The 15,394-nt window shown below is 41.4% G+C and overlaps 1 protein-coding gene across 1 annotated transcript in view; it reads right to left on the bottom strand.

The window, feature by feature from the left end:
- DSCAM (DS cell adhesion molecule) overlaps positions 1-15,394 on the bottom strand; it is a 628,496-nt gene that overhangs the window by 89,406 nt on the left and 523,696 nt on the right. The window contains exon 20 of the mRNA XM_073360366.2: positions 9,745-9,878. Coding sequence (XP_073216467.1) covers positions 9,745-9,878 — 134 coding nt within the window. The remainder of the gene's footprint in view (positions 1-9,744; positions 9,879-15,394) is intronic.

Here is a 15,394-nt window from a genome sequence, read left to right as displayed (position 1 = left end):
AGACTTAAAAAAACCTGTATGTGAAATCCTAACCCAAATGAAGATAACGTGAGTTTTGCATTGACTTTAAAAGGGTCAGGATTTCGCCCTGTGCTTTTGGAGCTAAAGGTTGTGAATTCTATCACGGATATATGTTGGAGAGTGTGACGAATCCATATGTGTTGAAATTGTCAGATACTCAGTATTTTCTATTAAAATCCATCAGCTGCCAAATCTGAAGCTACGTAATGAGATAAGTCCACCATTTTATGAAAAAGCAGGATGAGTTTTATTTTTAGCAGGGCTTTAAAAGAAGAGCTGTTTAAAATGATATTATATAGCATATCAGTGTCATTTGTGCATATCAGTTAATCTGTTATTTACAATCTATTTTAGAGATATGCACTATGACAAAACATGTTAAACAAAAATTTAAAGCTGACAGATTAAAACAATGAATCTACAATTATTTGTGCTGGTAATAAAGCTGTAAAATGGTTATAAAATAAGACTACGGTGTATGAATAGGTAAGTATTTTTAAAATAGCTAAAAATATAAAATAAGTCTATGTGTGGTTTATAAAAATAAGTATTAAATAAACAAATACTCTCACGCTGTATGAAGTGCCATGTAATGAAATTGACAGATACTTCCTGTAATGCATGAACCCAAGTGTGGATTAGAGACAAAAAGCTCAGCACCCCTCCAGCAAACTTGACTCCAGCCAGGCCTCCCTCTTGAGTGCACCTTTTACCGCCTTAGCCTACCCCGGCTCTGCCTTTTTAATATTCACCAAATTTCTCTCTTTCCTCTTTTAAAAAACTGATCATACTCTTAATCTACAAAGCCTGTAGAATTATGATGACCATTCCCCCACTTTGTTTATATTTTGTATTTTGTATATTGGGTTTTGTATTATATTGTGCAGTTTTTGCTTGTGTCTTCAAAACTGGGGAGGGATAGAGACGGATGCAAAGACATCTTCATCAGGGTTAGGATGCAGGCAGCCCCTGTGTAGCACCAGTTGTGTTACTAAATCTGCAGCTAGAGAGCTAGAACAGCGATGTATTTGTTCGTCACAGGTCATCTGCCATACAGTGCCATGTATCCTTATAATATTTATATAAATAACAGAATAAACTATAATCATTGTAATAACCAATCTTCCTGCATTTTCTGCATGCATACGTTCTGCGCAACAAAATAATCTCTCCAAGTGAGTAATGCCAGAGAAAAAATTCACTTCAATAAGAGGAAGATGAGGAAGGCTAATTGTAATATTTTCCTCCCATTTTATTCTATGGATCTCCAGTGAATGGTGTGTAGGGATCTGTCTCTTCTACTGATTGTACAATCACAGGAGCCAGGAGACAGAGCATGTACAGTGGTGCATGCAAAAGTCATGGCATGCAGGGATTATACGACCAGCAGATATCCATATGTTGTCTGATACTGGACAAACAATGTAATGTCAAACAATGTAATACATCTTTCCTATTGGTGGATTTGTGTACAAATCAAACCTGAATCAGATACTGACTACCTAATGAAGTAAGTTCAAGACGTAGGGTCTACAATAGTGGTGGACAAATTTGGTTCAGGCAAAACAAAAGTCAAACAATCCTTAACTTTGTCAATTCCCCAAATCAAACAATATTTTAAGGCCCAATTGGTTTGGTTCCCTGGCCAAACATAATTTTACTTCCTCTTTTCCCACAACTTCTTTAGGTCCCTCTATCTCCCCCTCTTACTTTTACAGAAGTATTGACAGACCTAGCCGAATCTGTGCTAGGCCCACTGCACTTCTATTTGGAACTTTGGGGGGGTATTTATAAAAGCCATTTTTTCCATATCTGTTGAACTAGGCAATTTTCAGAGTTTCAGGAAACACTATGAAAACTAGTTTCAGTAAGATGAAGAGTGTGAAGCAATTAGTCAAAGGCAACGCACTTAAGGATCACTATTCTTCCATAATCTGCTGAAGTATTATGATTTCGTATGGCATTGCGTTAGGTATATCAAATCACACAGTCTCTAGGGAACCCAGTAATAGCTGTGCACAACAAAGATAGCTTTTCAAAGGAAAGTGATAAGAATTTACATAACCATACTTTCCTAACAAAAAAAATCCCCAGCAGTGTGTTTTTCTATTACACATACACTTTTACAAAAATAGACCAAATGAACTTGAAAAGTAATTTAGAAGTCACTCTAGTCTACTGTTCAACCATTATGATTTGTCATGTAATTAAACCTTCCCTAATTATAAAAAGTGCATATTATTTCTTTGTCTACCATGGAAATATTTATGCAGTATGTAAAGAAAAAAAATCAACAATTTTACAGCTGAGATGTAACCTTCTGAGAAAAATGGACTGTACAATGGCAACAAAGATACTTCCTTAATTAGACAGAAGAAAAGGCACCGCTGAAATCCTTCAAAATTCAAGGTCATCAGCAGAGGTTGCACACCTTGCATTTCAATCCTCACTAGGTACAATAGGCCAAACTAATTCTGTTTTTAGACTTCCCTTATCAGGAAATTGGAGTGTGGCTGTGAAGTCATCTTACTCCACATCTTAATATGGGTGGAATAGAAGACAAGAGCTAACTGTCTTCCATTTAGTATCCTTTCAGAGTGCTCTGTTACTTAAATCGCTCCTTCTTCCCCATCTCTAACCACCCATAGACAGAATAGCCAATTTAGTTTCAGTTAAATAACCCACTTCATGAAAGCAGCAGAATAACCTGCTTTAATGGTTTTCCTTTCTAACAGTAAATATGTGGCTTAATAAATGTACTACCTCATGTTACGAACTGAGAACCTTTGTAACCGGCTATGCAATCTAGGTTTTTATACAGTATATTTCTGATAGACAGTGTTGTACTACATATGTAGTCCACATTTTACATAAGGTCACAAGTCCTTAGTCTTTGGCTCTGCTTTAGCATCACATCTGAAGTCCTGCTACTCTTCCCCTCTGTTTTTCCACCAATGAAATCCTGCTCCTTATGCCTCATCCCACGTGTCTTCGGTCTCCCTTTTCCTATCCTGACATTGCTATTTCCCCCAAGCCGGGAGGCTGCTGTCACTTGCTATTGTGATACTGTTTTCCAGGCTCTTTCTGCTTCCCAGTTTGTATTTAATCTAAATTGGTTCATTGATCTCTTATAGAAATGGAAATCTGTTTCTGCAAGGAATTAAGGTTAGTAGTCAGCTTTAAAATGAATGGATCAGTATCTGAATTTTTGTATTTTTCTCTGTTTTGCACAATGAAAAAATATTCTTCCAGAATGAAAAGAAAAGAGAGTGTAGTTCACAATGTTGTGCGGTGCAGGGGTCCTCTCCTGGAATTTTGGACAGAAATTGGGAATTCAGTGATAGCTGCTTTTCTGTTTTCACTGGTGAATGAAATTCTTCTGTTTGAAATATTCCAGGCAGATGCTGCCCTTTGTAATCAAAGTGTTTCAAGCTGAAAATTTCAGCATCCCTTCGCCTAAAGTCAGCAGAACTTCTCAGTGTCTGCCCTTGCAAATTGAATCTGGCTGTGAGAAGTGCTGGCAAATCTGCACTTCAGAAACCCACAGGGTCATTTGATGGATGCATAGTGTAGAAGTGTGCACAATATGGCCAGCAGTAATTGTTCATTTTTTGTTAATTCAGAGTGGTTTATTGTAGCTTTTAAATACCCAATGGACGCTCAAGCATTGTTTTTTACTGGAAAGAACATTAACTCTATTTAGGCGTGGCAAAATTTGATTTTTAATTTTTTATAATTTTGACAGATATCAATGTTTATTTTGAAGCTTTTTTTTTTCTCCAGTTTTTGTCCATTTCAATTTTCACAGTTGCAGGAAATTATGGGGAGGTCAGACAATAATTATTTAATGATAGTACGTATTGAGATTCAAAAAGTTAAAGCTTTATAACCATTAACACACAAATTGTCAACATCACATGTCAACAAATGCTCCTTGTGCCGTGGTTCTGGTCTCAGCTCCCCCCTTGACACACACAAGAGGAAATTCAGTTCAATCCAGTTTGGATTACCTTTAAAAGTCTTGCTCCTCCTGGGGAGATTTGTAAAAGCCTCTCGCGCTCTTCCCTCCCCTGCTCATAGGAGTTGGTTAAAGGAAATGGGGAACGTCCATCCTGCTTTCGGGCCTCCCTTTTCACCAAGAACAGGCAGGATCCCAGAAGCAAGAGAAGGTGTGTCCCAGATTTGCCTTTCAGTGATCAAAGAAGGAAAGTTCAGCCACCGGGAGAGAGCAGTGGGGGCTGGCAGTCGGACAAAGTTTGCAGAAGTTTCCCAGATGGGATCACATAAGATGGTGACAACACGTTTTAGAGGCCATTTTCAGGAGCTGAGACCAGAGCCAGGGAAAAGGGTGCTCCGGATCTAGAAAAGGGCTCATTGGGGTGTTAGAGAGGAGAGTCCCACATTAGCGGAGGAAAGGTCTTATGTACTGGGGGGAGTCATGCAGTGGGCAGCCTGCATAGCAGGGCTATGGAGAAATGGGAACCATGCATTGGGGTCCATTATGGGGCACAAGGAGCATAGGAGAAGTGTGATGCCTTTTAGGCAGTCACTCAACTCCTCTCAGCACTGCCTCCTAGTCTGTGTGCAGGTCTAACGATTCTGGGGAGTGGTCAGAACTCCTGGGCAGCAACGCAATCGTGAGTAGTCCCCTGACTCCTGGGAATCCTGGGACTGAGCAGCAGCACCCCAAAATGGTCTTGGCTGAAAATGACCTGGGTTTGGGGGGTAGGAGAACAGGGTGATTAGGTACAAGGAACATTTCTGCTTCATCAGGCACTGGTAGAGATTTACTCCTGATTTCAAATCCATTGGCAGCAGCCGGGATGGGTGGCCACAAAGCCTCCTTCTGGAGCAAGAAGGCAGCCCGAGCCCATGAGCAGAGGGGGGAGGGGTGTGTCACGTCTAGGGACAGGCAGCAGGCTGGGGAGGAGCTGCGCCACCTTCTTGGCAAAGGCAGGAAGAGGAAGAGAGGCAACCCCCTGCAGCAAGGGTCTCTGAAAAGTGAAAAACAATGCAAATAATGATCCTCCAAAGGGAGGTGAGCCGCATCTGGCATTTGCCTCCTGCACGGCCAGCCTTTTTCCCCTGATAATTCAGGCAAATTATTTTGGGGAGGCTTTGCCTCCCCAAGCCTTTTATACATGCCACCCATTATAAAAATAGAGTACTTAAAGAGATGTAGTCAAAGTTGGTCACCTTCATCTCTGACCTATTCTCTTTTTTCTGGTATCTTTTTGCAAACTCTGTGTCACTCTGTTAATGTGGTGGATTCTCTGCAACCCTACAGACAGCTGTTCAAGTAAGGGGGATAAGTGCAGAGCACTGATCCTCTCTGTCACAGTGTGGCGCCTCACCCTTGTAGCGCCTCCTGCTGGTCGTCCAGGAAATTAGCTTTCCAGCCTCCAGAGCGCCCTCTGCAGGCTGGTGTCCCGTTGTCACTGGGCCCCCATGTCCCTTCCAGACCCCAGTGCCCCTTTTACCCAGGGTTCTGCCCCCTGGCAGTACTCCTACAGTCTCTGGGTCTCCCCTCTCCAGGGAACCCCCACCCACTATCCCCACCTTGCCTCAGTCTTGGCTCCTGCCAGTCACCACTGAGCCCCCACACACTGGGGCAGACTGCAGTGTCTAAGCCAATCATAACAGGCAAGGGGGGTTTGGACCTGCTGCCTCTGCCTACCTTTGGGCTGCCCCCTGCAACCCCAGTACCCTTTTTGGCCTTCCACTAGGCCTGCAACCTGGGGAGTTTCCAGGCTGGAGCTCCCCAGCTCCCTTGGCCTTCTTGCAGCCCTACTCCACTGCAGGTACCCTCTCAAGCTCCCCAGCAGCCAGGCCTATCTCCCTCCACAGCTAGAGAAGGCTCTCTACTCCTGGCCCACTGCCCTCTTATAAGGGCCAGCTGAGCCCTGATTGGGGCCTGGCCACAGCTGAGCCTGCTTCCCCCAATCAGCCTGGGAACTGCTTGCTCCCAGCCACAGCCCTCTCCTGGGCTGTTTTAAGCCCTTTAAGGCTGGAGCAGGTGACCACCCTGCTACACTCTCCCTTTACTGAAAGCAGAAAGAAGAGTCTCCCTTTCACTCTTTCTCCTGGGTTTGGTGGAGTTGGACTGCCCTAAAGCTCTACCTTCTCCCACCACCTCTTGACTGACTGATAGAAGAAGGACAAATGAAGAAGACTCTGCAGTGGCAGCAGCAGATAATGTACCTGGCTGGGGGGTTTATGGGACTCCAGGTCTTCTTGCCACTAGGTGGAGCTGTACCAGGAATAGAAGAATTGGTGAAGCTGGAGGTCACCTATTTTTCGTCTTTCTTCTCCTGTAAGATCTCTTCCCCTGCTGATTCCCCTCCCTGCCAAGTGGGGAAGAGAGGAAAATAGGCAGAGCATGGTGCCTTCAGATCATCCTCCAGGAGAAAAGGGAGCTTCTCACACAAGTTTCCCCAGCCCAGCCAAAACAGAGGTGGTTAGGAGCACAAGGGTTATGCCTCTACATAGTTGCACCCTCTCTGAGTGCACACATGCACTCACATATGCACACGCACACACCATCTTTGTGTGGCTGGCTATGGGCCTGATTGAGGACAAGGACTCCTGCCAAATACATTTATTCCTTTGTCCTCAGACCAAGTCTCCCCACAGAAGGTGATACAGGGTCTCTTCGTTACATGATATCAAAACCTAGGATGGCATACAACCACCAAAATTGATGAGCGCCGACTTCTATTTTCATCTACTTTATGAATGCCTACAAGTTAACGTATGGGACTGGGAGGGAGGAGAATTTAGGGATGAGTGCAACATCATATTATGGTTGCAGGGGGTAAGTGAGGGAAATATCTGCCTCTTGTTTATGAAACTATTTTCAAGTGTGTAATGTCCAAGAAGTCCCCATAATAAGTCTGTGAGCGTTATTTTTTTTCCCAAATGAAAAAATGTAATAATGGTGTATTTTAAAACTGAGCTCTGCCAGCTCCAGGGTACTATAGCCGCCACATGCAATATGAAAGCACTGTTCTACTTACAATGTCTCCCTCTCAGTTTAGGTTTCAATAGACGATGGTAAATCCTTATCTGAGGATGTTTTTATGACAAACAAAACCAAGCAAAAAACCCAAGACATTTTGTCTTAACAAAAAAATATCAGGCTGAGGTCCTAAAATGAGTCTTGTGGTCTTGTCTTACCCAGGGAGGATGCCTAAATTGTGGTTTAAAGGTGCTGACAATTTAGTGTGATTGGCCATCTCTACTCAAGATAGAGTGCTCTGCACGGAATAGGAGGTGCTGCTGGGAAAGTCATAATTATATGAATCAGCAGAGTTTTATGGAGGATTTTACCCAGCCTGCCCTTAGGATTTTTTTTTATTTATAATGTATGCAAACAGCAAAAGGGTTCATATCCATAGGCTCTAGGAACCTTGACATTACATCACAAAATTGCAGCAGCACAATTCAACAGAGTCTAACACCAGCAGTGGCTCTAGTCAGTCCTAGCAGTCCCTTATTTTGCAGAACACTCACATTTACTCCACAGAATATCTCCGTAGCATAAACCAAGAGAGAAGCATTTTGAGCCTAATAATGAGGTGTTAGCAAAACATGGAGGTCGACACAATTTATGAGCCACAAAAAATGGATTTGCCCAAGAAAGAATACAATCAGAGAGAACCTTCAAAACAAATTCCAGTTACTGGATGTACTGTATGGTGCTTAATATATAACTGTATGCTCCCTGTAATATAAACCCCAGTACAACAATGTTTCCAGCAAAGAAGCTGAAGGAGGAAATGTGTGAGAAGTAAACAAAAAGAAGCAGCAGCACCACCTGGTGTTTTTTCTAAACCATAGACACAGTTACTTAGTAACAGGTTTCAGAGTAGCAGCCCTGTTAGGCTGTATCCGCAAAAAAAAACCAGGAGGACTTGTGGCACCTTGGAGACTAACAAATTTATTAGAGCATAAGCTTTCGTGGGCTACAGCCCACTTCATCGGATGCATAGAATGGAACATATAGTAAGAATATATATATATATATATATATATATATATATATATATATATACACACAGAGAAGGTGGAAGTTGCCATACAAACTGTAAGAGGCTAATTAAGATGAGCTATTAGCAGCAGGAGAAAAAAAAACTTTTGTAGTGCTAATCAAGATGGCCCATTTAGACAGTTGACAAGAAGGTGTGAGGTGTTACCTCTTACAGTTTGTACGACAAATTCCACCTTCTGTGTGTGTATATATCTTCTTACTATATGTTCCATTCTATGCATCCGATGAAGTGGACTGTAGCCCATGAAAGCTTATGCTCTAATAAATGTGTTAGTCTCTAAGGTGCCCCAAGTCCTCCTGTTCTAGTTACTTAGTAATTAACTTTTTGAAGCATCACAGTCATGACTTTAAAAATGCAGGCAAACTCTGGTTCAGTAAAACCCAAACAACCTTCTTTGACAACACCTGCTCCCTTAGTAGTCAGTGCTGTAAAACCAATAGCTAGTTTAACACCACCACCACCATATCATCAAGATATTTTGGGTTTCAACACAATGATTTTTGAAATAATGGAATTAGGGGTAAAAAATGTCAAAAAAATGCTTAGAAGCCTAAGTCCCATTTCTAAAGGGCCAGATTTTCAAAAGTATTTAGGTGCCTGAACATGCAGACAGGCACCTAGTGGGGTTTCAGAAGCATCGAGGCAGGTTAGGAGCCTATTTCCCATTGATTTCAACGGGAGGTAGGTACATAACCTAGTAGGTGATTTTGAAAATCACAAAAGGGTCCTGCCTGCATCTTTAGGTGCCTAAATACCTTTGAAAATTAGTCCTTAGATTCCTAACTCACTTTTGAAAATGGGACTTGGACACTTTTGAATATTTCCCCCTTGACCTCATTTTAATTCAAGAACAACATTTTTATTACATCATAAACTAAGGATATGTTCAGTTTAAAGTACCATGGTTGATTAATACTATCATTTAACACTCCCACACCCTTCCTCCACATAGAGAAATAAATACATAATGCCATAAATAAAAAGTATTGATAAATATGTTACATTTGTAGCAGAGAGACAACCATTGATGTTTATAAAGAATAGATGTCCCCCAGATTTTAAAATAGCTGGATTCCTTCCTGACTGAGAGAGAGAGAAAGGCATGAAATGGCTAGCCAATTTTCAATTCAGTTATCCCTTGTCACATTTTCAGCAAGTAATAATGTGCATATATAGGATGGGCAAATGTTTCTGGCACAAATACACATATTCACAAGCAAATATGCTCGTTCACACATCATTATACTCATTCGCAAAGCCAGAACTGTCGGAACAGAGATCCAATTGCAAGTTGGAGTTAGCAAATATGTTCATAAATAAATGTTTCCACAATTTACCCAGCTGTAATTGTGTCACAGATAGCTGGCAGTTGGTCTTGTGAGAACCCAACTAAAAAGCTTCAGAACCTGTGCCTTTAACATCATTCAGCCTGGGAATCCTATGATTTGAAATAGTTTGTAAATTAGTGTGCTATATTAAGCTTTAAGTACTGTCAAAAAGGACATATGTGAAAACAGCAATCCCCCTTACAGAAAAAAAAACAACATTTCAGAGAGAGAGAGAGAGAAAAAAAAAAGGAGAAAATCCAATAAAAGTGTTAGGAACTAAACATCTGGCAATGTATACATGGATAGATTAATACTGAATTTCTAAGTTGTTTTGTACAACTTACTGTGGGATACGGGTGTGAGCAGAACACTGTGTACTTTCGGATGACACCATTTAACTTAAATGGGGGGAGCCAGGACACAAATACAGTGGATGGTGATGCTGCAGCTGCTTTAACTCCAGCAGGAGGACCTGGAACTGAAAGAGCAACATGTATAGTTATCAAAGTGGACCAATGCAATCGAAACACAGTGACCTGTACAGTACAGGATATCTAACAAGAAAACAGCTCAGAGGTCTTAATGTACTTAAGAAATGGAAAAGAAGGGGAAGAAATCCTACCAAGATTCAATTGCATCCAGTTAATTATTTGTTACAATTAATATATTAAAATTGTATATGTCACTCCCCCGCCCACAAATATTAATGAATCTTTGTAGAGATTACATATGTAAAATTATGTGCTCTACGTGCTTATAATATAAATTTGCATATATTTATGCATATATATAGGCACACATTTAATTATTTATTTACAGTAGTTCCTTATGTATTGCATCACAAACTACATGGAAAAAACTAATTAAGGCTGCACAATTAAACACTCAAGTCAGGAAATGCCAAATTTAATTTTCTGTGTACAATCTTAACCCTGCCTCTCTGTGCATTTGCATTATGAGAAAGAATTGAATGGCATGCACTCATATTTCTCAAGCATACAATACAGCGTATAATTTTTCTACAACTTCAGCTATATAGGCATAGCCTCTTCCTATTGTGTACAATTTGTGCATGTGAGAACATCCATAAAATATGAAATGTATATGAAAAGTAGCCAATAAATTGTATTTATTACAACATGCTACAAAGGTCTATTTAGTGTGAGAACTGGTTGAATTTTTTTTTTGACAGAATAGTTTTCCACTGAAAAATGCAAGTCAGTAAAATGTCTAAATGTTTTGTGGGAATGAGTCCATTTCAACAAAAAATTTATGGGAAAAATTCAGAATATTTCATATTGATAATGTCAAAACTTTTTGTTTAGATAGTGCTGAAAATTTTCATTTCAACATTATCATTTCAACTTAGAATACATTAAATATAATTTTAATTAGAGAGATCCAGATAACAAAAATTAAAACAAGATTTTCAACACTATCAAAAAGAAATGTTTTGATAGTATTAAAACAAACCATTCTGATGATCCCAAATAATTTTTTTTCTGAATTTTTGTTTTGTGGGAAATTTCAGCTTATTGTTTTGATTCTGATTTGTTTTTAATGTTGTAATTTCCTGTGGAATGAAAATTTCGGTTGCTCACCTGGTCTTTTCAGTATCATAAAAAAAATTGCTACTAAATACATACCATCTCAGGGCCTGGTTCTGCAAGCTGATCTGCACAGACAGAACTTTAACCCTGTCCAGATCCTCACTGAAATTAATAGGCACCACATAAGTGGTAGTTCTGCTCACAAGAAGAAGCTAGCGAGATCGGGGCCTATGTTTACAGCTAAATTTAGTTTCATAGTTAAATGCCTCTGCCTCTGACATGCATTTAAGGAAAACTTCAGTTTCTACATCTGCATAGTTAAATCAGCTTTGTCATACACTGCCATTCAATTGCATCTAATATTTTCCTAAACAATGTAAGAAAGCTGATTGGGAAGTACCACTAAGTACAATTTTGCCTAAGATGTAGCCATTCAAAATACTATGGAAGCTTCCTGTAATCCAGCATTTTCTATTTATATTGTCTTGAGAATGTTACTAAGGGTCCAAATGAGGAGCTCATCATTATATTCACATCACAACCCCCCACCCTCCCACCAATCCTTGCTCTGAAAGGCTAATTCATTTAGTCGATTCTATCCAATCCAGAGTAAATATTGATGTTTGACAGCATTCAGCTCAATATTTCTATCCAGCTTGTCAGAAATGCTATTTGTTACTGCTGCTGAAGAATGAAACCTGGCTCTCCTGGGTTATTACTTAGCCCAGTGGGAGAATCCTTTATGGTTAGTAATGTCTCTTGAAAATCACTGCAACTAGATAAGCGAGTTTAAAATAATTTATTGCCAAATTAGTGTTTGATCCATGGGGAGAGGTTCTGACGGGAGCAGTTCTTATCTGTCAACTGCTGAAGGATTAACTCAAAATTGATCTAGAGTTTTCCAGACACATGAAAAGCTTTACTTTTCACTGGATTCCTATATTTTCTCCTATAACGTGTAGATATTGACAAACTTTAATTGCTAATAATTTTTCATTTTAGATATTTATCCTGGGGGATATTTAGATAAAACCCTGAGGGATATTGCTGTGACATGTAAATCCAAGTTTGTTTTTACTAAACAGTGAAATTCAATAATCTTCTCTCTCTAGTATCAGGGGGTAGCCGTGTTAGTCTGTGTCCACAAAAACAACAAGGAGTCCAGTGGCACCTTATTGACTAACAGATTTATTTGGGCATAAGCTTTTGTGGGTAAAAAACCCACTTCACCACCAAACTAATACTGGTTACTGGGGAAGAGCTGTTTGGACGCATCTTTCCCCCAAAAATACTTCCCAAAACCTTGCACCCCACTTCCTGGACAAGGTTTGGTAAAAAGCCTCACCAATTTGCCTAGGTGACTACAGACCCAGGCCCTTGGATCTTAAGAACAATGAACAATCCTCCCAACACTTGCACCCCCCCTTTCCTGGGAAATGTTGGATAAAAAGCCTCACCAATTTGCATAGGTGACCACAGACCCAAACCCTTGGATCTGAGAATAATAAAAAGCATTCAGTTTTCTTACAAGAAGACTTTTAATAAAAATAGAAGTAAATAGAAATAAAGAAATCCCCCCTGTAAAATCAGGATGGTAGATATCTTACAGGGTAATTAGATTCAAAAACATAGAGAACCCCTCTAGGCAAAACCTTACGTTACAAAAAAGATACACAGACAGAAATAGTTATTCTATTCAGCACAATTCTTTTCTCAGCCATTTAAAGAAATCATAATCTAACACATACCTAGCTAGATTACTTACTAAAAGTTCTAAGACTCCATTCCTGGTCTATCACCAGCAGAAACTAGCATATAGACAGACAAACAGACCCTTTGTTTCTCTCCCTCCTCCCAGCTTTTGAAAGTATCTTGTCTCCTCATTGGTCATTTTGGTCAGGTGCCAGCGAGGTTACCTTTAGCTTCTTAACCCTTTACAGGTGAGAGGAGCTTTCCCCTGGCCAGGAGGGATTTCAAAGGGGTTTACCCTTCCCTTTATATTTATGACACGCCCCCCAAATCTCAGCTAGGGTGAAACACTGGCTGGGATTTCTTCCTGGAGCTCTAGGAAAAACAGAGTTAATAAGACACATGCATCTCTAAATATACTACCAAGTACATAAAGACTAACAATATTTTCCACATCTCAAGGACGATTTTAACCAGTTGATTCTGGGAAACTTTCACGGGAGAGTGCTTCAGCCACTTTGTTAGAAGCTCCTGAGATGTGTTGGATGTTGAAATCAAAATCTTGGAGAGCTAAATTCCACCGAAGAAGTTTTTTGTTAGTTTCCTTGACGGTGTGAAGCCACTTCAGTGCAGCATGGTCGGTTTGCAGGTGGAAACGCCATCCCCAAACATATGGGCGTAGCTTTTCCAGAGCGTAGACAATGGCGTAACATTCTTTTTCAGTGACTGACCAGTTGCTTTCCCTCTCAGACAGTTTTTTGCTGAGAAACACTACAGGGTGGAATTCTTGATCAGGTCCTTTCTGCATTAAAACTGCTCCCACACCACGCTCGGACGCATCTGTGGTTACTAGGAACGGTTTGTCAAAGTCTGGGGCCCTTAGTACAGGGTCAGACGTGAGTGTCGCTTTAAGCTTGTTAAAGGCCTTCTGACACTTTTCGGTCCACTGAACAGCATTTGGCTGTTTCTTTTGGTTAGGTCTGTCAGTGGGGCAGCGATTTGGCTGTAGTGCGGTACAAATCGTCTGTAATAACCGGCCAAGCCTAAGAAGGATTGAACCTGTTTCTTTGACTTTGGGACAGGCCACTTTTGGATAGCATCCACTTTGGCCTGTAGGGGGCTGATAGTTCCTTGACCCACCTGGTGTCCAAGGTAAGTCACTCGGTTTAGGCCTATTTGACACTTCTTAGCCTTAACAGTTAGTCCTGCCTCCCTTATGCGCTCAAGGACTTTTTGTAGATGTTCCAGGTGGTCTGCCCAGGAATCCGAAAATATGGCCACATCGTCAAGGTAGGCGACTGCATATTCTCCTAATCCCGCTAGGAGACCATCTACAAGTCTCTGGAAAGTGGCGGGTGCATTTCGCAGCCCGAAAGGGAGTACATTAAATTCATACAGCCCGAGATGTGTGGTGAAGGCTGACCTTTCCTTGGCAGATTCATCTAGAGGTACCTGCCAGTACCCCTTGGTTAAGTCCAAGATAGAGATGAACTGGGCCCGTCCCAGTTTCTCTAATAGTTCATCTGTGCATGGCATTGGATAGTTGTCTGGGCGAGTTACAGGATTTAGCTTACGGTAGTCCACGCAAAAACGTATTTCCCCATCTGGTTTGGGAACTAGAACCACTGGAGATGCCCATGCACTTTCAGAGGGGCGGATTACACCCATCTGTAACATATCCTGGATCTCCCGTTCTATAGCAGTTTTAGCTTGGGGAGACACCCGGTAAGGTTGGACTCTAATTGGGTGAGCATTACCTGTGTCAATGGAGTGGTATGCCCGTTCAGTCAGTCCTGGGGTGGCTGAGAACGTTGGCGCGTAGCTAGTGCACAGCTCCTGGATCTGCTGTAGCTGCATACGCCCAAGGGTCATGGAGAGGTTCACCTCTTCCACACCACCACCACATTTCCCTTCGTAGTAGACACCTTCGGGCCACTCAGCGTCGTCTCCTCCCTGGGCTGTAAACGGTCAAACCTTTAATTCTCTGGAATAAAAGGGCTTTAGAGAATTAATATGGTACACCTTAGGCTTTCGGTTGGAGGTGGGGAATGCTAAGAGATAATTAACAGCTCCCAGGCGCTCCTGGACCGTGAATGGCCCTTCCCACGATGCTTCCATTTTATGGGCCTGGAGCGCCTTTAAGACCATGACCTGGTCTCCTACTTTGAAGGAACGCTCTCTGGCATGTTTATCATACCAGGCTTTTTGCTCGTTTTGAGCATCCTGTAAGTTTTCTCTAGCAAGGGCTAAAGAGGTTCGGAGGGTGTTTTGTAGGTTAGTTACGAAGTCCAGAATGTTAGTTCCTGGAGACGGTGTAAATCCCTCCCATTGCTGCTTCACCAACTGCAATGGCCCCTTAACCTCACGGCCATATACAAGTTCAAATGGGGAAAACCCTAAACTGGGATGTGGTACAGCTCTGTAGGCAAAGAGCAACTGCTGCAACACTAGGTCCCAATCATTGGAGTGCTCATTTATGAATTTACGTATCATGGCCCCCAAAGTTCCATTAAACTTCTCCACCATGCCATTTGTTTGATGGTGGTAAGGAGTGGCAACCAAGTGACTTACCCCATGAGCTTCCCAAAGGTTTTTCATAGTTCCTGCCAGGAAATTAGTCCCTGCATCTGTGAGGATGTCGGAGGGCCAACCTACCCTGGCAAAAATGTCTGCTAGTGCCTGGCACACACTTTTAGCCCTGGTGTTGCTTAGAGCTACTGCTTCCAGCCATCGGGTGGCAAAATCCATGAAAGTC

The sequence above is a fragment of the Lepidochelys kempii genome, chromosome 1 (assembly GCF_965140285.1).
Source record: "Lepidochelys kempii isolate rLepKem1 chromosome 1, rLepKem1.hap1, whole genome shotgun sequence".
Lineage (NCBI taxonomy): Eukaryota > Metazoa > Chordata > Testudines > Cheloniidae > Lepidochelys > Lepidochelys kempii.
This window is presented reverse-complemented; position numbering and strand designations above follow the sequence as displayed.